General features: G+C 38.7%; 1 protein-coding gene across 1 annotated transcript in view; it reads right to left on the reverse strand.

Moving 5' to 3' along the window:
* Window positions 1-24,083, reverse strand: part of qsox1 (quiescin sulfhydryl oxidase 1) — a 40,366-nt gene extending 16,283 nt beyond the window's left edge. Inside the window, exons 1-6 of the mRNA XM_002936958.5 lie at window positions 23,827-24,083; window positions 11,008-11,108; window positions 7,311-7,359; window positions 5,730-5,829; window positions 3,949-4,039; window positions 65-210 (exon numbers count right to left, since the gene is read on the reverse strand). Of these exons, the coding sequence (XP_002937004.1) occupies window positions 65-210; window positions 3,949-4,039; window positions 5,730-5,829; window positions 7,311-7,359; window positions 11,008-11,108; window positions 23,827-24,061 (722 nt within the window). The 5' untranslated portion in view covers window positions 24,062-24,083. The remainder of the gene's footprint in view (window positions 1-64; window positions 211-3,948; window positions 4,040-5,729; window positions 5,830-7,310; window positions 7,360-11,007; window positions 11,109-23,826) is intronic.
* Between the last annotated feature and the right edge of the window lie 402 nt (window positions 24,084-24,485).

Raw genomic sequence — 24,485 nt, forward strand, 5'->3', positions numbered from 1 at the left:
AAGCAAATAAAAAAAAAAATGGCTACAAAAATGTGAATGAAGGGTAAACAAGATAAATACTTACAAATTTACTACAGTGTTGGATCCATTTCGACTCAGCAAGACAAGAGATGGATAGGAGGTTATCCAGAATTTGTTAACCATGTCATTCTGATCTCTAAGGACCCTGCGCACAGAGACACCTTCATACTGTACCATATCCAATGTGGTCTGCAGGAAAACAATGGAAAAGGCGTGACCTCCAGGGCTTTAGGACCTGCTTTGTGTAATGAATGAAACAAAATCTACTCAGTAGACACTGAATTTAGAGCCAAGACTGCTGGCACACAGGACGGCAGGATGTCTGGTGAAAAGTGTTAATGCATAATGCCTGGAACCTCTGGTGAGGTCTGAATCCCTGAGATGGGTGATTTTCAGCATGAACACATTTAAAAGCATCGTACCAGAGGTTTTGGCTATTTCCCATTCAAGTGAATTGGAGCCACAGGAATAGTTGCGCTGAGCTTTTCAGTAGGCCAAAATACTGTATACCAGGCTGAAAGGACCACGTTATACTGGGCAAACTTGCTAAAACAGGAGGAATATGCGGAATATGCTGGCACTTTATAAATAAATGTTAATAATAATAACTAACTACCCCCTGTCTATTTGTTTATCTTTATTTTCCCTGCTGGGGATAGGAAAAGGGAAGAGCAAAAGGAAGCAAGATATTTTCCAAGATCAGTTGGCTTTATGAGAAAGGAACTGAGCCAGTTTATCTAGTAGCAAAAATCTAAACAGTTATGCTGTGTTCTCCTTTAAGATTTAATTTATACCAAGAGGATAAAATTGCACAGAAATATTCCTGGTATAGGGAAACACCTGGCCACCTAAACTGGGAAGCTAGGGGGCCCAAAGGGAACATTTTATGTAGGGATGCACGAATCCAGGATTTGGTTCAGTATTCAGCCAGGATTCGGCCTTTTTCGGCAGGGTTCAGATTCGGCCAAACCGAATCCTAATTAGCTTATGCTAATTAGGATTTGGAAGGGTTAAATGTCGTCACGTGAATGCGGAAGCGGCGACGTGTAACCCTTTCAAATCCTAATTAGCATATTATAATTAATTATATAAAAAGGAAAAAGGAGAAAAGGCACAGGCACATAGCAGATAACAGATAAGCTTTGTAAAATATAATGGGGGTTTTATCTGTTATCTGCTAAGTAACCTGTGCCTTTTCTCCTGTAAATGGCTGCCCCCATGGCTACACAGAAGCTTTATTAAATAAACTATAGTAGTCTTTCTAAGGAAAACACACCAGTTGTACCAGTACAGGGCAGCATTACATTATATAGTAATTACTTTTATACATTTTCATTTTTTGGTGTTACTGTCCCTTTAACAAAGTCTATTGGAGAGATTGAAGAGTTTGTGTTGCTTAGGACACAGAGATTAGTCGCCGATGGGATGGCATACATGTCACTTTGGTTTTCCGAAGTTGCCCGAAGTTTCCCTCTGAGGCAACTTCGGCCGACTGAAGCGATGCGTATACCATCAGACCGGTGATTTACATTCTTGCCTGTGGGATGGCATGTCAGGGAGATAAGTCGCCCGCAATAGTGAAGATTAAAGGAACAGTAACACCAAAAAATGAAAGTGTATAAAAGTAATAACAATATAATGTACTGTTGCCCTGCATTGCTACAACTGGTGTGTTTGCCTCAGAAAGACTACTATAGTTTATATAAGTAAGCTGCTGTGTAGCCATGGGGGCAGCCATTCAAAGGAGAAAAGGCACAGGTTACTTAGCAGATAACAGATAAACCCCCATTATATGGGGCTTATCTACTAGTTATCTGCTATGTAACCTGTGCCTTTTCTCCTTTTTTCCAGCTTGAATGGCTGCCCCCATGGCTACACAGCAGCTTATTTATATAGTAGCTTTTCTGTAGCAAAAACACCAGTTTTTTTGCAGAGCAACAGCACATTATATTTTAATTACTTTAAAACACTTTAATTTTTTTCCCTGTGTGCCACTGCCCTTTGTTGTAACCTATGTGATGTCACCTATCATGTCACTATAAGGAGTAGCAAACTTAATGGGCAGCTAGATAGAGGCACTGTAAAATGGAGATTGTGAGTGTTCATGTGTGTGCTTGGCTAATCAGCCTGTGCTGGTACTCTATCAAAGCTAAATCTTCAAAAATCACTGGTAAGAGAGTTTTTACTTTATATAAAATCTCTGTGTTTTGACTGAGATGGAAATGGTGTAGCCAGTTCCAATACATTTCAAATGAGACATAACGCAAGCTTCATCCTGTGCTGTTTTCTTACTATACCCAGCTACATTTTTATTCATCTTGATAATGTTCCACAATACTGAATGCTTTATTAATCTGATATAGTATAACCCTTTAGGGAGAGTTTTTCAGGGAAGTTCCTGGAAATGACATATTATGCTCTGGTCAATGTACCGATTTTGTTATTGCTGAAACTGTACTATTACACCATCAGGGTCATCGGCAAACCATTTATCCAGCCTAATAAAACACTACTGCAATGGATATGTTAGAATTCCCCAGCTAATAACTAATTGTTGTACAGTGAACACCTTATAAAAATGTGCATCGTCAGTTAGGTATTGCTGATGTAAGTATGAATATCTTTCATTATATACTACTACTGCAGGTACAGCAATGAAAGAAAGTCTGACTTTTTTCTACTACTGTGCAACATGCACCATAGAAAACAATAAAAAATATATTATGAACTGCGAAAATTCATCTTCAATTTGGCGGCACTGCATAGACTTTTGGGACAATGGGACATACATTGGGGAAAAACACCTATCTGCCTGTATTTGCCAAAATCTGCAGATGCTATTCCTGTCAGTATTGCTGTAATGAAAAATTGCTTTCTCTGTTGACATAAAAAATAAAAAAAGAAAACACCATATGTCCCATTAGCCTGAAGAAAGTGTACTCCAAAAATAGAGCAAAGACTGTCTAATTAACACATTAAAAAATAAGAAAAATAAGTTCAGTTTAACCATTTTAAATGACATGCATGAAATCCACAAACCCAGTTAATTCATATACACAAATTTAACCACACACCAAAACTCTACTGCTTATAAATTATGCACTATGAGGACATCATTTGTGTCAAAAAAGTGTGCTTTTTATTCTAACAGCTCTGCATGATGGAGATGTGATGAACAGATATGGGGTAGCGAAAGTTTTATGAGAGTTAGGAAAAATGTTTTTACGTAAAAGATATTACTTAAAATGTGTTGCACATGAACAATGCATAAACTTAGACAATTTTTGCATCACCTCTCTCTGTGTGTATGTTCTGGGATGTCATTTTGTTTGCAAAAGCTTGAATTCTCAGATATATATAAGTAAGCCAATAAATGGTACCACATTACCACAAAAAGTCTTTTTTTTCTTTTTCTTGTCCAATTAAAGGGGTTGTTCATCTTTGAGTTAACTTTTAGTATGATGTAGAGAGTAATATCCTGAGACAATTTGCAATTGGTCTGAATTTTTTATTTTTTGTAGTTTTTTAATGAATCCAGTTTTTATTCAGCAGCTCTCCCGTTTTGAGTTCCAGCAGCTATTAAGTCGCTAGGGTCCAAATTACCTTAGCAACCAGGGTGTTGTTTGAATGAAAGACTGATATAAGAATAAGAGAGGACTTGAATAGAAAAATAAGTAATAAAAAGTAACAATAACACTGCAGCCTCACAGAGCAAATGTTTTTGGCTGCAAAGAGTTAGAAGGAAAATAATTCAAAAACTATTAAAAAAATATATAATGAAGACCAATTGAAAAGTTTCTTAGAATTGGCCATTCTATAACATACTAAAAGTTTACTTTAAGTAATGTTTCTTTTAGTTTCTTGGTCTCTCATTACATACAATAATGCCATTCACCACTGTGAAAGGCAGCAATTCTGGCTACATACCTCTCGTCCTATGTACATTGAGGGTTCCTCGAATATCAGTGCCAGATAATTCTCTTGTTTAGTTTTGAAGAAATTTTCAACTTCAAATGTACTAAAAGAGATAAGATCAGTGCTGCAATGTTTAACTGCATAACTACACAGTGGCACAGATGTGTCAGTAAATAGGTAGGCAATACTGACAGAAAATTATCTTGTTTAGAAAAAGAAAACACATATTTGTATGTTCAAAACCTTTAATTGGATTATACAGTAAATCTAAAATAATTGCATTCTGTTCAGTTATTAAAAGCAAAGTGAAACTAAAGGCATTACATAGTAAATGGTGCAAACATTTCTCAGGTCTAGTAACTTGTAACAGCCAAACCGATGTTTCCTTCTAAGCATCTGACCAGCAAATGGTCACTGCTGAATGGCTGCTATGGCTTTACTAGACCTTGTACAGGTATCGGACCCCTTATCCGGAAACCCATTACCCAGAAAGCCCATCTCCCATAGACTCCATTTTAATTAAATAATGAACATTTTTGAAAATGATTTCTTTATTCTCTTTAATAAAACAGTACCTTGTACTTGATCCCAACTAAGATATAATTAATCTTTACTGGAGCCAAAACAATCCTATTGGGTTTATTTAATGTTTAAATGATTTTTTTAATAGACTTAAGGTAGGAGATCCGAATTACGAGAAGACCCCTTATCTGGAAAACCCCAATTCCTGAGCATTCTGGATAATGGGTCCCATACCTGTACCTTAAAGTGCATAACTTATTTAGTGAGGGCCGACATTCTGCCCTACAAAATCCTTGGATAATATGAAAACCTTATCCTATATAAGAGCACAGATTCAAATCCAAATACTATACAAACAGGAACAACCATTGTATATCCTCAGTACAGGAGAAAAGATGGATTTCATGTCATTGAACTGTCATATCATCATCAAACCGGACAAAAGATCCAAACACATTGGCATCAGAATACGTGGTAAGCAGGTGTCACACACTAAGGGGCCCATTTATCAAAGTTTAAATTTCAGATATTTAAAGTACAATTGGAAAAATTTAGATTAAATCCAAAAATTTCTGATGTGCGTTAAAAGCGCGAAAATTTCGCATTGTGGTCATACGAAAATATTGTGGTACGATACGAAAGTTCCGATATTTTCATATCTGAACAATCATAAACGGCGCAAAAAACTTTCTGACTTTGATCCTTCTGTGCATGATTTTGGAAGCCTCCCATAGGACTCAATGGCACTCTGCAGCTCCAACCTGGCCCAAGGAAAATCATTCACCGAAGCTTGAATGAATCCGAAACTCTCATACTCGTTGCGACAAATACGATTTAGTCGCACAAATTGTCGCAACGTACGAAAAAGAAGCAGAAATAAACAAAAAAAATCTCAAAAATAAGCACAGTTCTAAAACTTAGAATTAAGCATTCGGACTCAATCGTACTTTAATGAATAGGCCCCCATATGTTTCATGCAGGAGGTGTATAACCCATTTTTTTGTGACCACCTGTGCATCAGGGAGTAAGTTTCCCACCTACACAGAACACCTACCCTGTATACATGCACAGTACTTTCAGCTTCATTTTGTAAAAATTTCAACCTGAAATTTCTTTATAATACAAAAATTTCTTTATAATACCCTTGGAATATGCATTCATATTTCCTAAATTATTATTAAAAATAGCAAATAATGATACTTCTTTGTAAATCAAAATATATATGATTTGTGTATCTAGTCTTTTAATGTTGTTTTTATGTTGTAATTTACCTGATTGGCTCCAAGGGGGGCCATGAAGAGGGTCTGGAATCCTTTTGTTCCTCCAGTCTTGTAATAATGTTTTCCCTTAACGCCTGGACAGAATGGACCGCTGAATACAGTATATGAGTAGTGTAGCAGAGTTAAAAAATTCATGTGCGAGAACAAGAATGCAATATTAATATGATATATATATCTTAGTTGGAGTAACTGATTTTAATAAAAAAAAAACAAAAGAAATTTCAACATTTCAATCACATCATTGTGATCTTCCTTATGAAAAACAACAAAAATAGATGTATAACATAGATACAGATATATGATTAAAACTGCCAGCCTGCAGTACTGTAGTATTGCTGTAAACTGACCAGCTATGGAAGTCTAATGCACTTTTTTTCAGTACAGGTGAAATGCATATGACATACCTGAGAAGAGGCAGATCAGACCTAGCAATGCCTGGATGACAAATATGGCATAGCAGACAGGCAGAAATATGAAGGCATTTTTATTTGGGCTTTAGCTTCTCTGGTAAAATGGTAAATACCATAATAAACACTGTTTACATAATGTATACTAATGCTGCATTTATAAAGACTGCTATGAACCTATTCTTCACAGAGGTGATTCATTTAGACAGGTGGTGTCACCTCTCTCACGTATCTGCTTTCCTCACCCTGTGTACAAAGCACAGGCAGGGAAAAGCTGCCAATCCGCCATGTGTGCCCTTGCCCTAAGATGAAGGCAGAGAGCTGCATGAAATGCATAAGAATCTGTATGCTTAATCTGTGACCCCCTTGAAAGGACATGTGAACAAAGGAGCACTAAACAACTCACACTACTGTTGATCAACACTCCAAAGTGAAGTATGCCAAGCGCAAAGTTTACTCCTGTGAGTAATACTGTAAGCACAATCAGGCCCTTTTCCAAATAAGAGGTTGCCAGCTATTAGGGCTTTATTCAACAGGCCCAAGAAGTGATTTGGTGATGGAAGTAGCATATGGGCTGTGTACTGAGAGATTGCCTATTGAATTAACTCATTAACGCCGGTGCCAGGAATTTGATATGACTATATAAACAGATATGTTTTGCAAGAATCCTCATGGCATTGTGCGCAATGTTATTATCTTGAACGGGGAGGTTCTGTTACACTGTAGGAAAGCTACTGGGAATGTGTGTTTTGAAAGGGAGGCTAACACTCCTAACACCACAGAAACAAACTACCTTGTAAGAGCGACCTATTAACCTGGACTGGGGGATATCAAATAATGGACCACAGTAAAGTAAATTTGACTTGGAATTAGAGAGCTCTTTTTTGCAATCCATTTTCTCTTATTTTATTTAATAAATAATTACAACTTGTTGACTTTTGTGTGCTGGTTATATATTTAGCAACAGTTCACGAACATCAGCACTAGAGCTATGACTTACCAGGCATTTTATGTATCTATAAAGTCGTGGATGTTCACAGTCCACCTTCAGTTCAGAAAGCAATTCACAAACTACCCTGCTTATGTTGCATTTCAAAAATGTATTAAAAACCTCTAAAATAATCTAAGAATAGCATTGCCACAAAAGAGATTGCTTCTTACATACCGTCCTCTGAAACACCTTGAGAAACTTCTTTTGTAAAGGATTTGAAGGACTAAAGGAAAAAAAAACATATGTTACATTGAGAGCTAAATTCAGGAGTTGTGTGGGACTAGTAAGGAAAGAGTTTTAATGATAACTGGGTTGACCTAAAAACCAACGTTGGTAAACGTACATTTTACTTTAGGCGAGTGGTGGATGCAGGCTGCACTTAGCATAACAAAAGTGTCCCTTCTCTCTTAGCCCCTAAACTCTTTGCACTGCCCCAGTTTCTGCCTTCTGTGACATAAAAAGTAGGTTTGGTATGTTTTAGTTTTTATTATGCTGTTTATTAAACCACATGTCCCATAAAACATGTCCAGGTAAAAACAAACTTCAAGGCAGCTGTATGCACAGCTCTGATTTCTATGCTTCAGGAAAGACAAAAGAGACAAATTGCCATAAAAAAAACATCAATTCTATCTTATAAAAATTATATAGTTCCCCAAATTACTTTACAAACTCTATATTCTGCCTTTTTGTATGAGACCCAAAGACATCAACCTAGTGCATAACGTTTCATATGGGGAAAGAAAATGTTTTTATTTCTATGTTTAAGCTTTAACAACTTCAATCTAATGCAGGAACCAATTTTCCAAACATAAGAGAATGCAGGAAGGCAGAACTCTTGATGTAAGCATAAGTCTGAATGTTCAGTGGGAGTCTTTTACCACACAGAATGCTGAGTGCACACTATAGTGAATTTGGTACAGGTATGGGACCTGTGATCCAGAATGCTCGGGACCTGGTGTTTTCCGTAATTGGATCTCCATAACTTAAATAAGCTAATCATCATTAAAATATTGAATAAGCCCAATAGGCTTGTTTTGCCTCCAATAAGAATTAATTATATCTTAGTTGGGATCAAGTACAAGGTATTGTTTTATTATTACAGAGAAAAAAGAAATCTTTTATAAAAATTAGAACTATTTGCTTACAATGGAGTCTATGGGCAATGGTCTTTCCGTAATTCGGAACTTTCTGGATAAGGGGTTTCTGCGTAAGGGATCCCATACCTGTACTTATTTTTTTTAATCAGATGCCCTAATTTCTTGCAGATTTTTTAAAAAAATGAAACATTTTCATTTTTGACATAATTTTAAAATAATACTAAATAACACTTAAACAACACAATGTAACTCCAAGTCAATCACACTTCTGTGAAATCAAACTGTCCACTTAGGTAGTAACACTGATTGACAATCAATTTCACATGCTGTTGTGCAAATGGAATAGACAACAGGCGGAAATTATAGGCAATTAGCAAGACATCCCCAATAAAGGATTGGTTCTGCAGATGGTGACCACAGACCACTTCTCAGTTCCTATGCTTTCTGGCTGATGTTTTGGTCACTTTTGAATGCTGGCAGTGCTTTCACTCTAGTGGTAGCATGAGACTCCATGAGGGTGGTATGAGGGCCCAGCTTCCACAGGTGGGGGTTGAGCTTACAGCCCAACACCGTGCAGGATGTTTGGCATTTGCCAGAGAACACCAGACCCCTTGTGAGACCATATGCTGATGCGGTTGGCCCTGGGTTCCTCCTAATGCAAGACAATGCTAGACCTCATGTGGCTGGAGTGTGTCAGCAGTTCCTGCAAGATGAAGGCATTGATGCTATGGACTGGCCCGCCCGTTCCCCAGACCTGAATCCAATTGAGCACATCTGGGACATCATGTCTCGCTCCATCCACCAAAGCCACGTTGCACCACAGACTGTCCAGGAGTTGGTGGATGCTTAAGTTCACGTCTGGGAGGAGATCCCTAAGGAGACCATCTGCCACCTCATCAGGAGCATGCCCAGGTGTTGCAGGGAAGTCCTACAGGCACGTGGGGGCCACACACACTACTGAGCCTCATTTTGACTTGTTTTAAGGACATTACATCAAAGCTGGATCAGCCTGTAGTGTTTTTGTTCCACTTTAATTTTGAGTGTGACTCCAAATCCAGACCTTCATAGGTTGATCAATTTATATATATATATATATAATCCAACAAAAGGTAGCACTCCACTTACATCGAGTCGAATGCCCGGGTGCTAATGCAAACAAAAGAATACAAAATACTGCAGAAGGAGCCAGCACTCACAGGACTTTAGATCAATCAATTGATTGATCTAAAGTCCTGTGAGTGCTGGCTCCTTCTGCAGTATTTTATATATATATATATATATATATAATAGAAAGAGTGCCGCACACATAGGGACTTTATACAAAAGAAAAAGTGGTTTTATTGAAAAAATTCCAACGTTTCGAGCACAATCTGTGCTCTTCCTCAGGGACAAACATTATATATATATATATATTTATATATATTTATATATATCTCAAAAAAGTTTCACGACCTGCATACCCTTTTAAAAATTATCACAAGTTTATATAATCAATTAAAAATGTTGACCAGTTTCTAAAGTAACAAAGTTATTCCTCACTAACCTCCTCAACATCTGTCTTCATTCTCTCCATGCAGGTAGGTCAAATATATCTTTTAGTTTATGACTGAAACTATGTAAACTGCAAATACTGATTATGTTTAATAAAAAGAATTTAGAAAAAATATATATATATATCTTTTAGGGATGCTTCCTTTAAAAGCAGATATATAAGAGCTAACTGATTCTGGCAAAAACAAAATAACTGACATAAATCCTACATTTAGAGAGACAGGATTTCTGGTTAGCTGTAATGTATCTTGTAAAGGGAGCCACCAAAGCTGTATTAGACTGTCAATCAAAATCTGAATAAAGAGAGATAGATGCTGAGAGGGGGGTATTGACGAGTAACTTGGTTATATATCTAAGGTACAGAATTTTTAATTGATTATATTTAGAAAAATTCTTATTTGTTTTTCCAGTTTATTAAAACATTCAAGATTTCCAAGAATACTGAAAATGAATGGAACAATGTGATTCTCGCTTGTGAGTTTTTTCCATGAAAAAAACGCAATATAAATACTCACTTTTTTTTGCTTATATAAGCTAGTGCCCAAATCGTGAAAAAAGGTGTTTTTTTCCCCCTCATATTGGCCTCCCCATATTATGGGGCAACAGAATATTTGGCCCATAAAACAGCTTTAAAAGGAAAGTTCACCTTTTTAACAGTTTTGGTGAATAAACAGATCTTGTAATTTTAACAATATTTGCAATTTGTTTTTTTTTTTGTTTTTTTAAATAAGCTTTTCAGTATACAATATCTACCTGGAATATCAGAGATGCATAGATCCTAAGGTCTTTTCTGTTGCAAGCCAGGGGGAATAACATCAGCCAATCAGATTAGGGAAATGCAAATGAAAGGGACATGCATAGTAGAGATTAATACATACGCTTTCTCCTCTCTGCTGGTGTTGGCGATCCCCTGGCTTGGACAGAGACGGAACGGTGCATCGCTACCCTTCAAGGCAGATGTACTGAAAATGCTCAATTTTTTAATTTCACCAAATTGGAAATTGTAAAAATTACAAGATCTATTTATTCCCTAAAGCTGTAAAAATTTTAATGTCACCTTTAAAGTTTATTAGTCTGATGGCAACTTATGATCAAATGGTAAAGTGGCTTTATGCATGAATCAGCTTACTTGCCGGATGATCCAGTGAATCCATATAATTTAGCCATTGTAAACTGGAGTTCAATGTAAAAAGGAATTCATGCAGACTTGCAAACCTTAATACCTTAATAGTAGGATATCCTTCGACTCCAAATTCATTACATGTTTCGAAGTTGGACGACTCGGCACAGTCTATCACACCCAAATACACCACTGGTCTCCAGTCTAGCAAATAAATACACATAGAAAACTATTTTAGTTACTCTCATATGATGCAGTTTTATGAATAAAAATATCAGTCAAAAGGGGGCAGGCTCCAGAAACAATGCCACCAATGAAGAGGCTAGCTAAATGGAGGCCAGCCTCAGCACACAAATGGATATGCTAACAGGTCAAACAGATATATCATGATATCCCAGTGCAGTTTTAAGCGGGTTATGCAACAAAATGTAATATGCTACAGCTCCAGTCACATAACAAGCAACCAGCAGGTAGCTTTTACTGGTCAAAAATAAAAAATTTTTAAAAAATTATTGGTGAACTTTGTATAAAGTACTTACGAAAAAAGCTTTAACTCCTAGTTGTTGCTCTGTGCTGCAACCAAATACAACTGCAAAAATCCAAAAAGTAGGAAAAAAGCTTCAGCAGATTTACTGCAAACCATTTAGGGCTCTGTGCCAGAGCCCTTATTGTGTGTTACCACTACCCACTATAAATGGTTTGCAGTAAATCTGCTGAAGCTTTTTTCCTACTTTTTGGATTTTTGCAGCTTTTACTGGTCACCTGTTTAAAAGCAGACATGTTACTGGTGTAATGTGTTATTAAACCTTTGTGCATTGCATTACATATCGGGCTTTATGTCAGATTCTCCTTTATTTTGGTAGTTACTGAAATGAGTGTGAGCTACGATAGCGCTTATCCATATTAAGGCAAGGTGACCATTGGTCGCAGGAAAGATCATTTCCCAATTGACGTTCAGGGCTGCATCGTCAGATATGGAGGTAGAAACAATAGGTATTCTACCTCCACCTGCCGATTCAGCCCTAAATGCAGATTTTGCTCAAGTGCCTTCAACGGTGCCCGATCCAAATCTTTTAACCCTCCCGATCAACAAAATGATGGATATCTGAAGACTTTGCAATATTGGTCGTCTAAACGATCCCCCATACACGCACTGAATATCGTACAAAACAGGGTTTCGGATGATAATATCAGTGCGTATATGGCAAGCTTTAGGCCACTGTAAGGCAACCCCATATATTTTTTGTCACTAAGGAAAAAGCCTCAGCTAAAGCAATATGACAGCTCTAGGCAGTAGATAATTAGGTAGGCAGTGAGATAATTATTTGGTGCATGTGTCCATAGTTGAAAGTATAAATAAGAGGGAACATATTGAATATGGAATGGTTGATATTGAACTGAACCTAATCTCTAAGTTATATTCTGCAAAAAGAGCCTGGCTGACTTAAGTTCACGGCTTACAGTATGTGGTCTGTATCTCTAAACTGTGCCACCATGTTCTCCTTAATGACGCAATAGGTTATGGGTAATGTGCCATCTCTGCACATGCGCCAACACTATCGGTCCCTTTTACACTGCACGTTGCCGTCTCTCTCTCGCTCTGACCGTTCCTGCTGCTGATTTCAAGGCACATGCTACTGTCTTTCTCAGACCCCACAAAATTATGGGTTATTTGCAAAGAGAAGTCAATGGGTTTTTTTTAGCGCACTGCTGCATGCAAAGGACTGAGGGTGGCATGCATTGGACAGCTGTACTAATGGTCAACTAATGGTCAATTTTTTTCCCTTTTCTGAAGGATCCTTCTTTACCACTAAACTTTAGAGGATTTTGGATTTTTATTCTAAAAAGTAGAGGTTTCGTTGTGACAATTCCAAAAAGTCACAGTTTTGCAACTTTTTCTGCGACTTTGTCCTGCATGTACTTTTTAGCAAAAGTCAGACATTAACAGAAATGAGCTTATTCAAATTTGTAAAATGAGAAAAGTTAGAGCTTTAGTAAATCTGCCCGTAATTGTTCCAAAGACCTTCCTTGGCCTATAAACAGGGTATATTTGAAGTGTAAATAGCACAACAAAGGACCAAGCTAGAAATGATGTATCTTATACGCAGGATTACTGTACAAGTCAAAAGACACAGAAGCCCTATCACAGTGACAATTCATGACTAAAGGTGCCCCACCAGCTCTTGATTTCTGCATTCTTGGTGACCCTGTTACTGGTGCCTCGGGAACAGCACACACTGCTCTGGGATACTGCAGAGATGCTAAGCTAACAACAACATTCACATGCAAAAGCAAATATTGCAAAAGCACATTGACAAAAACTGCCATTCTAGCATTATAATAAGGGCTTTTTTGCTCTGCAATAGTGAAACACTTAGTGGTTGGGCACCCCCTGCTCAAAGACTGGCAGACTTATGGCGCAAAGTGTCATTTCTCACACACATAGGGCAGCAAAGCTTACAATGGCAGTAAATGCTTTGGTTATAAATCAGAAATTCCTTGATAAACAATAAGATTTAATACGTCAGTCTGCTCACAACTTGCCAACAAGATCTGGCATATTGTCTTAATGACAGCCTAAACACATGAATATAGCCGTTTTCTCACTTTCCCTTTTTCCATTGTGTGAATGTAAAATGATCATTCAAGCCTCTCATGCCTGCTGTATACAATACAAGTGAAAGATTTTTCCTGTAGGTATAAACGTCATGCTGACGCTTGAGCCTTGCACTGGACAAATGGATCAATTCCACCTCTTATACAGATGTATGCAAAAGTGTGCATGCATGGAGCTGGGCTCAGGCTTGCTTTTGCAAGGGTGACTGAAAAGGTTTTTTTGTTTTACTTGGCCCAGGGCACAGTTAACACTATAGGCTGTGGCCTGTTTCAATCACCACTGCACTCCTACTACATGATCATTTTGACTAAAGTGACTAGAGATTGGATAGGATGGTGATTTGATGTCTCTGGGATGTTATTACAATTGAGAAATAGATCAGCAAATTATATTGTTACACCTTATTACAACCGATTACATTTTCATTTAAAAACATGCACCTCCCTCATACAATGGTTTTATTTGTAGCTTATAAACAGTAACAAAAAAAATAGATCTGCACACATCAAAAACAAAAGGTAACAGTTGTTTTAACACACCCTGGCAGTGTCTGTGCCTACCTTCATCTGCCATTCCTACTACATCTTGCCTCATTTAATGCAAGTACTCTTTGTTTGATGCTTGATGCTTAAATGAGCTAAACTGTCCCATAACTACTAGCAATGATACACATGCTATTTATGGTTAGAATAATGCAACTTTCTTAGTAATAACTACAGTTGAACTGTGTGGGTAGTGATCTGCACTGGGACTGAAAATTAGGTGAACCATAAAGGATAGGTAAATCTCAAAAAACTGAATGCAATGTTTCTCAAAATACTTTTTAAGCAATTAACATTATTTACTTTTTGCAGTTTCAGAGCTATTATAAGTTTTTATTACCTGTCAATATAATTTTGTAGCAATGGCGCAATCTGCTGGTCAGTTCTATAACTGTACAGTCGGAGAGATAAACTCTCAGAAGAGAAAGTGAGTTTTATGATGTTGCTCTGCATAGAAGGGATATAGAAACAGGCATCTGAGACTTCTGATCCCTTTCCTGAGCAAAACAACATCAGAACACATTGCATTTTTCCTTCTGAAGGAATATCTGACTGTCTTACAGTTACAGGAACTGACCAACAGGTGGTGCTGTTACAACATTTATTATACAGTGATGTCACACCTGGAAAAGGTAAAGTTAAATTGGCAGTGCTTTTTTCCCCAGGGGTGATTCATTTTTTTAGCATTGGCCTGGTGAAAATTAAGCAATCAGATTAATTGGGGGGGGGGGGGGGGGGGGTCTAACATACTGGCACCCCTGAGCCAGTGAATCTGCCTTTCTTGTCCTTAAGGGTTGTGACAGACGGAGCGACAAATCTCCCTTGTCATGGACGACCAATCGCCCCGATATGCCATCCCACCAGCTAGGATGTAAATCGCCAGTGGGATGGCATACGTTGCATGGCGATTTGCTGAAATCGCTGAAGTTGCGTTAAGAGGAAACTTCAGCGATTTCGGTGCCACGTATGCCATCCCACCATCTGTCACAGCCCTAAGGGCCTTGGTAGATGGGAAGATTAGTGGCTCTAATCTCCCCGATATGCCATCCCACCGGCTTGAATGTAAATCGCCGGTGGGATGGCATATGCGGCACCGCAATGAAGTTTCCTCTCAAGGCAACTTCCGCAATAATCGGGAAATCGCGTATGCCATCCCACATTCAAGCCGGTGGGATGGCATATCAGGGAGGATAGTCGCCCATCTACCACGGCCCTAAGGGTGGTAGATGGGCGACTAACCTAAGACACACAAAGCTACTAGTAGAAGCTACTTGCCATAGCTACAGAAATGTTTAGCATTTACTGACAATTGTCTTTATGTGTGTTTCAGCAGAGGCAATTCTTAGCATTGTCTATTGCAGGGTATTTTGTTGTGTTTAGTAGCTGTGACAAGTAGTGCTACTAAGTAGTTCTGTGTGTTTTCACCCTTAAGGTAATGATGTTTTATTGAGCAGGGTAATGCAGGAGCCATCAGAACTGGATGTTTACTTTTGTCACTCTAACAAGCTACTAAATTAGTAACTTTTGGAACTCACATATGCTGGGAAGTCGGTGCCTTTGGGTAAGTAAAATATTTGTTATGACTACATAGCATTAAAGACTTGCCCAGAGTTTCACAGTAGTATCTTTCTTCCAGTGTTAACATGAATCATGCTTGATATCTGGAATTATCAATACTGCAGATGGTAAAAATAGTGTAATGCTTTCTTTGCAAGGTGATTAACCCCCTGATTGCCAATAACCAAACAAGCAAAACCAAAAGAACGCCAAGTTCCAAGTGTTGTGTAAGAGCACGGAAAAAGACAGAGTGCAAAGGGTTGTTTTAAGCTCACTGCTGGAGGGCTGTAAACCTGACAAGCCAGAAATATGAAAAAATAATTGCTTATTACAATTCCAGGCACCTCTTGCCCAAACAAATTAACAAAGCATTTAAATCTGCTTAGAACCTGGCTCTGGGAATCACCAGGAACAGATCCTAAAACACCTGTTTAGAATAAACTGGATATTGTGCTTATGGCTGAACTTCAAAATGGATATTTTAGAGCAGAGATAAGCAATCTACTACCTCTCTATTAACTATGCTATACTAAATTTCTCAGCACATAGGATGCTGGGAGTACTATCCTCTATCTGTGCAACTGTAAGCTCCAAAGACTTCACTGTATGACACAATTTTAATTCAATCCTGCACTCGAACATACTACATGAGAACTGGCTGACTACATGTTATAAGTTAGACTGTGCTGCTGTGCTACTGAGATACAGAAACCTATCCAAGTACAGCAAGAATATACAAACTTCTTGCAGACAGTGGCTAGGTCAGATTTAAACCCCCATTGCTGCAACACAGCAATAGTCACCACTGAGCCAACCATGCTGCCCATCTGCAGGCCATCTTTTTTTTTACCTTAGTGAATGCCCAAGACAGAAATCGGATTTCTGTTAATATTAGTAAAAGTAATATTAGTAAAGTTTGGATAGCATACTTTATACGTCAAGGTGAAGTTCTCCCTTTAGCCTCACAGATGTTACTGAGAAAAAGCTTGTGAATTCAGGTTGGATATCCTAACGTACAGCACCTATGTGGCCAACAACAAAACAGATTTCGTAATGAGGCACTGAACACAGAAGTAACCTTGGGAAGCTAGTGCTATGACAGAGAATTCCATAGTCTAAGTACATAAAAAGGGAACAGGCAGCACTGGAGGGGAAGTGGCAAGCATCCATGACTCCTGCAGAGTTCTCCTACGGAGAATATATGTGCTGGCATATTTCACTCTGGGAGGTAACACACAATGAACTTTTCACTATTCAGTCAACATGGACATAAATTATTTGGTGGGAAAAATTGTTCTTTAGGAGAGTACATTCTAAAATGAAGAATATCTAACTTTCATCTTCTCAATTTATTTTAACTAGAACACCATAGAAGCTGACTAATTAAATAATAGTAGGGCTCTTTATCCCTCTCCCCATGGTGGAAAGAGCAAAATCTGGTACAGCCTTGATTAGCACCTCCATTATTATGTCTGCACCAATCTTAGGTCACTGTGCACCCAATAAAGCTGAATAAGGCATAGCAGCAAGCATTTAGCACAAGGCAGACGGTATTATGTTATGTACAGACCATTACTGTATCTGTTACACCTGTTTGCCCCTATGGAATAGCAAAGCAGGCATTCCACCAACTTCACAGTGAGCACAAACTAATAGAAAAGACAGGGAACACCAAGAAATCTCCAGCACTTGGTCTAACCAATGCTTTGGCGCTGACCAACTACTAGAAGCCCCCTTGTGCCAGCGTTCGGTCTAACCCACATTCTGGAGTTGACCAGCCTTCAAAAAGAATTTATTACAAAAAACAGGAAAGGCAAGGATACATTTCTTTCTGTGTCTCCCTGTGCTGGATCTTTCACATGTTTCTTTCTCTGTTCTCCTATGGCACAAAAGATCCAGTGCACAGGTATTCAGAAAGAAATGCTAGTGTGTAAGAGCTCTAAATCGAATTTAGAGCTCACTAACACTTTTAACTGCCCTAGGTGTATTCTACTGATGTTTGCTCTGTGAATATTATAATTTTATACTACCACTATCAAATGGCTTGTATTTTATGTATGTACAATCTAAATTGTATTCTTGCATATAGAAACCAGAGTGGTTGGATTGTTATTTCTTTTACAAAAGACAATGCACTCATTATTTAAATAGGAAAACAAAAAACATCAGGAGCAATCCATGACCAAACCCACATTGACTGCAAAGTACGGTCTGCCTGCAAAGCCATGCCCCAACAGAAAAGGAAGATTGTAAACACTGCAGGGTTTATAAAAGTCTGAAAATGTCAGCAGAAATGGTAATTTAAACTAGAACAAATGATAACATGCTAAAATTTCCAACAAACACAGACAGAAGGAAGAGCAAAAATGATACTGGCCCTAGAGTTGTCACCCCTGTTTTTGAATGGACAGTCCAGTTTTTACATGGGCTGTCTGGTTCAAAACTGCCTGCATTTCAGAACTGAATCACAGAATGGCGTTGTCATACCCCTGACCCTGACATCACCTGCTCTATCCCCAAATGTCACCTGCTCCTCTTCTTCATCCGGACTGCCAAAAATCAAAAGGTAACAACCCTAAAAGGCCATTTCAATTTGTTACAATATTTTTAATCAGGGCTGGTCCAAATGCAATTACTTTGGCCAAAGTAGAATATTCTGCAAACATCCTTGTAGACACAGATACCCCTAATGTTATGCTGACTTAATTCCAAAACCTCAATGATTAGAGGAAAACTATACCTTCACAATGACTAATTAACCAACAGATAATGTATATTATAATAAAAAACCATATTGGCATATACATATCTGTAAATATTGCACTTTTACATCTTTTATCATAATAATGCAGCTCTAACTGTATCAGGAAGAAGTGTGTGAGTAAAAGACAGAGCTCGGTCCATTCATTGACTAATGCAGACTAACATGTATGTGTCATTGGTGTGTGTGAGCATGGTGCCTTATATGATACCAGAGGGTGGCCCATTTGACTTAAAATGGCAGTTTTTCTATTTAGGATTATTTAAATGGCACACACTTTTAGAAAAGCCTTTTGTCCAACACTGACCTATGGACAAAAAACCCCATGTACTATTAACCTTACTGTTCATCTAAGAAAAAAGGCTGAATACCTCAGCACCCCAGCAATCATGGTCTACAGCAATATGAACAAATATAGATGGATGTTTAAACACATGCTTCCACTGCCTTGGTACACATACATATATAATTCCCAAACTAACTAAACCCAAAGGAGTCTAAAAAGACAAAGAATATTGCAGGATTTATACATAGGTGTTAGGAGGCAAGTATGAGACACATTTGCAAAATTGCTAGCTATCTAGCCCTGCCTGTAAAAATGTACACTCAGCCTGTGCCTGAGCAGTCTTGTATTTCATGCAGTGAATGCGGGTCCCGTATCTCACCTCCAAACCTAGAATCTTTGGTTCCTCTATGATGTAGATGGTTCCAGCTGATACAAAAGGATTTGCCATAAAAGCTGTCAAAAACAACTCTGTTTACACTTTCCTTTCCCTTCTTAGTTTAATGTTTCATCAACAACTGCATGAAACTATTTTTTAAAAACTGTCAGATTAATTATGTATGCAATTGTTTTACAATTTTTAAACCCAGAACTTTGTATCAGGGATTAAAGAGTTAATTGGGGGTTAGTGTTCAGCTCTACTGCTCATTGCGCTAACACCCCAGTCAAATTCATGTGTCTGAAGCAGTTAAACACATTTTAAACAAGCTGATACATGTATCTGTTTGAAAAGCTCTTTGTCAGAAAAGTGTTTTAATAAATAAACTGCCCTTCTAAGTTTGATTACAGCCTAATAATGGTAAGCAAAAATTGCCATCAGCCTTAGGGGTCGGACGCTGTTAACCAAGAAAAATTTATCTGTGTAACCACACGTCCCACCCTTTACAAACACAAAAAAAAGAAAGCAAAATTAGGCCCAGCCTCTGCACCCAAAGCACATATTTGATATTCAAATGACATAAAGGAAACAGGAATGCATAAATATCCCCTAAAGTTCCTGGAAACAGCATTTGTCTTTGTAACTTTCAAGTTGATACCTAATATACGGATGGAAAAATGACTTTTTGTAGAGCACAAGCTTGGGGTTGCACTGCAGACACCTCTCTGTTCCCTCTGTTTCTAGATTTTAGATTAGTTAATGAGCATCAGTGCATAGCAGTGCCACCAACTCTGTGGCATATAACGTTTGGATTTTTGCTTGTTTGCCAGCAACCTTCACTGTGACAAAAACACTTGGTAGTTGTGGCCAGCACTGTCGCCTTGCGACAAATCTTCGTTGCCGTGGGCGACTAATCCCCCCTCAATGTCACCCCACTGGCAAGAATGTAAATCGCCGGTGGGATGGCATACACGTTGCTACGAGTTGCCGAAGTCACCCGACGTTGGCTTGACTTCGGCAAATCGTAGCGACGTGTATGCCATCCCACCAACGACTTACATTCTTGCCGGAAAATTTGTCGCAGGGTGACTAATCTCCCCGTCTGCCACTGCCCTAATGCCTAAGTATTATATCAAAAGAGGAAGAAAAAGTTCCCTCTAATTGCTTGTAAAAAAAAGATCACCTTTTGTGCACACTTTCAGGGTTGAATTTATATAAAGGGCCCATGCAATGTTTGGCAGACCCCAGATGCATATATATTATGGGCAGCACAGTGCCTTGCAGCACTGAGGTCCTGCATTTGATTCAAGCCAGGGCACTTTATCAAAGGATATGTAAGTTCTCCCTATGCCTGCTTAGGTTTCCTCCAGGTACTCCAGTTTCCTCCCACACTGCAAAAACATACAGGCAGAATACTTGGCTCCTGATAAAATCAGTCCTACTGTGTGTGAAATGTGATAAGGACCTTAGATTGTAAACTCCACAGGGGCAGGGACTGATGTGAATGATGTTTAATCTCTGTAGAGTGCTGTGGAAATGTGTGTGCTATATAAATACAGCAGAACTCCAATTTGACATTTCCCAGGGTACGGCGTCAAAACCGCGTAAATTCCAGGAAAACGTTAAATCCGGATGGAAAAAAGATGCCACTTCCCTGTATGGGGCCACAAAAAAAGGCATCAATTCCAGGAAAACGTTAAATCTGGGTACGTAAAATCATGGTTCTACTGTACCTTCCTAAACAAATAAATAGATTTTAAAAAATGTTTAAAAAAATCCCCAATGTGCCCATGGGCACTTATGCCAAAGGAAGTATAGAAGCAAAAACTTAAGCTGCATAGAGATGCTACAATTGAGAAATTTACACCTGCCCCATGCTCAGGCACACAGTAATAAGTGCACGGTTATTCTGTGACTTTAGTTCCCCTTTAAAGAGGAAGTTCACCTGCAGAGTATTTCTTATAATTTGGTGTAATTATTTCTTCCACCAGACCTGCAGGCTGACACAGCTCACGCTCTAGTTGGAGGAAAAAAATACTGTCACTGCCAGCCATGCTGGCACATATTGAGAGAGTGAGTTAGTGCCAGAGTTAAAAACAAGCACTGGGTACAGAGGTGAATGCATATATTTGTGTATTTTGGCTCTGAGGCACCCATGGAATATATACCACTACATGACAGTGCACATGACATGGGCACCTTGCTGTAGCCGCATTCTAAATCATACAGGGGACCCTGCTGCCAATAACAGCACTGTTTATCATCCAATTTTACAGAGGTAGGTGCCTTAAAAGTATCAAAGTAAGTATTTATGATAAAATTATAGGCACTCCCTGTTTACTTAGCACTGCATATCTAAAGTACATATTCATACAATGGCCAGAAAACAATAATGGGACATAAATATACACATTATATAGCATACTTGCCAGTTGGTAAACCATTACTGACACGTTAGGATTTAATAATTTATTTTTACATGCTGAGAGAAAGTATTTAAACAATTATACACTGGGGAGAAAGGATTCCTGTGGGTAATGTTGAGCAGAGCTCAGCACTACTATCACTCCATAGAGCTGAATAGCATTCCACTACACAAAACACAGGTTTGAAGAAAAGTTCTGATAAATAGCAAAATTGATCAAACTGCTGGAAATCAGTCTGATCAATAATAAATCTGTCCCAGCATGGGTGACAATACATCCCAAAATACCCTAGTATTGAAGTCAATCTGAATCTTCTCTGTGGTTTAGCCCTAAAGGTGGCATACACATTCAGATTTTAGTCTTCTTCCGACGAACATTCGGATATCGCCCGTACACAAAAGCAACAATTTGAAACTAACATTCAGACTGAAATTGTAGGATAAAGCTCTTAAAACACAAATTGGAGGATGTACTGAACATGAAATAATAGGCAGACACCAACTGTACGAAAGTTACTTCCATTGTAGGTCCTCCAAGGATATTGCACGATACACAATACATTCGCAGATTTTTTTGTTTAGCCGATTAAAATTTTCTAATCTAGCCTGTCGACTAAACGACTGATCGCCATGGTATGAAAATTACTGTGACAATGATTCAGAGCCGACACGGTCCGAAAATCGCACAAAACTAGGTTTTATATGATTTTATTGGTACATGTATGGCCAGCTTAAGAAATAACTAGTATGGATGTAGACAATGTTCTACTCAGATCTACAAACTCCCATCTGAATAATCCCAATCCACCTTTTGGGCACTTTTGGTCTACTTAATATGAGATGGCCTTCATTTATTGACAGGTTATTTTGCCTTATATACAAACTGCACAAAATCTTATTCTGTTCTGGTTATTAGTAAATCAGGCAAAATTTGTTCATGCAACTATGCTAAAAAAAGATGTTATAAACAGGTATGTCCTGCTTTAGTCAGTTGCCACATACAAGGTGAAGTGCTATAACTCTGGTCGGACTAATAGAAGCTTAAAGAACATAATGGCATATACTTTTGATTCAAATTAATCAAAACAGACCTCAGATTCACTGATTGGAATCAGAGAAAAGTCTGTATCATAAATAAGTTAAAATTTAGTATGACATTTCACACAATTGAAAGTACAGGTATAGGATCTATTATCCAGAATGCTTGGGACCTGGGTTTTTCCAGATAAAAATATTTCTGTAATTTGGATCATCATACTTGGGAGACATAAGTATCCCACAAATAATGTAAACATTAAATAAACCCCATAAGGTTGTTTTGCCACCAGGATTGATTTGTGCAACTTAGTTGGGGTTAAGCACAGGCTACTGGTTTATTATTACAGAGAAAAAGGAAATGAGTTTTTAAAACTTTGTTTGCTTAAAATGAAGTCTATGGAAGATGGCATTCCCATAGTTCTGAGCTTTCTGGATAACAGGGTTTTGAATAAAGGATCCCATACCTGTATACAGTCTACAGCATACACCTATTTATCTATATATACAAACCATCCTTCAGTAACTGCTCTGCTGAATAAACAATAAAAATGAGTAACTTGTTCCATTCCACGTGTGCGCTCCTAAAAAGGAGTATTTGTCACAAAAACACTTAATTACTGTACAAAATGCTGAGAGCAATCGTCATCATGCAATAACATCCCAGTACACCAGTAGAGTTACATTTCTCTGCTAAAAACTCTGAACCACAGCACATGTATACATATATTTAGAAAAATATAATTATTTGTTATTTTCTCTCTATGGACAATGTAAATTGCTGATGTACATAAATCATTCCAGCGGTTGCCTGGAACTAGCCAGATGTCAGTATACATAGTTGCTTGTCACTGTAGGACATGTACAGACAGCAGTCTTTCCCTGTATTTCAACGGAGACATGCCCCCTGCATTTATCATGCCCCCACAGGTAGAGAAACTTGACACCTGCCCCCAATGAATTTTCTGCGGACACTGATAGGTATTAATGTCTTTGTGCATTTAAATACACAGGGCAAAGCAGCCTGTACATACCCTTAATGTCATTATGTGGCACAGACAGCTTTTCTCTCTTATTGTTGCTATAAATCCCAACTAACCCAGCCAGGCTTTAGAGAACTGGGCATAGAGCATTCTGAAACAATGCATATTTCTGTTGCAAATTAAACAGTATTTTAACACAACTCCAGGGATCTGCCAGGAAACTACAAATCGCAACATCTTGTTCTAAAAGAACGATACAATAATAATGATTCCAACCCTCCCAGCTTTTGCCTCGCAGTGTGGACTCCCCACGCAAATCAAAGCCAATGCCCAGGCTCACCCTTGATATCCTCGGCCAGACCACTCCATGATGGTTTGAAACGCTGACAGTGGCCACACCAAGACGCATAAAATTCTGCCACCCAAAAACTGCGGGATCCCAACAAGTACGTGTGGGCCTTTCTATCGAGATGCACCACCGGCTCATCCGGAGTGTACAGCCCGGCATGGGAAGGGACCACCGTGGCCAACAGGACAAGCGTCGCACCACAGATACACAACCCGCTCACTCCCATCCTCGTACAACACCAACTAAACCTTTACCTGACAGGTGCCTGCAAACTCAGCGCCTGTGGGAGGAGTCAAAGCTCCACAGTCTCCCTCCCCCTATCACCCGTAACATAGTCCGCCCGAGGGGAGGAGGCTGGGAGCTAGCGGTGGGGCAGTTTATTCGGACTATAGAATGCATTTATAGCGAATAGGATTGCTGTTCCATAGATACTTGAGAGAGGCTAACCAGTTTTCCGCCATGGTGTGGGTACAGCTTGGCTATAGCTGCCCAATCACAAACTAACAGCAGGTTCCCGCCCATTAATGCTCATTCCCATGAAGTCCATGTGCAGGGTCGGAAGTACCTGGTGAAGTCGACTCAGCATTAGGAGGGAGGTGTGCGTTCAGGTTCCCATTATCGGGGCGGGTTTTTGTGAGAGAGAACAGGGA

This window comes from Xenopus tropicalis, chromosome 4 (genome assembly GCF_000004195.4).
Source record: "Xenopus tropicalis strain Nigerian chromosome 4, UCB_Xtro_10.0, whole genome shotgun sequence".
NCBI classification, from domain to species: Eukaryota; Metazoa; Chordata; class Amphibia; order Anura; family Pipidae; genus Xenopus; species Xenopus tropicalis.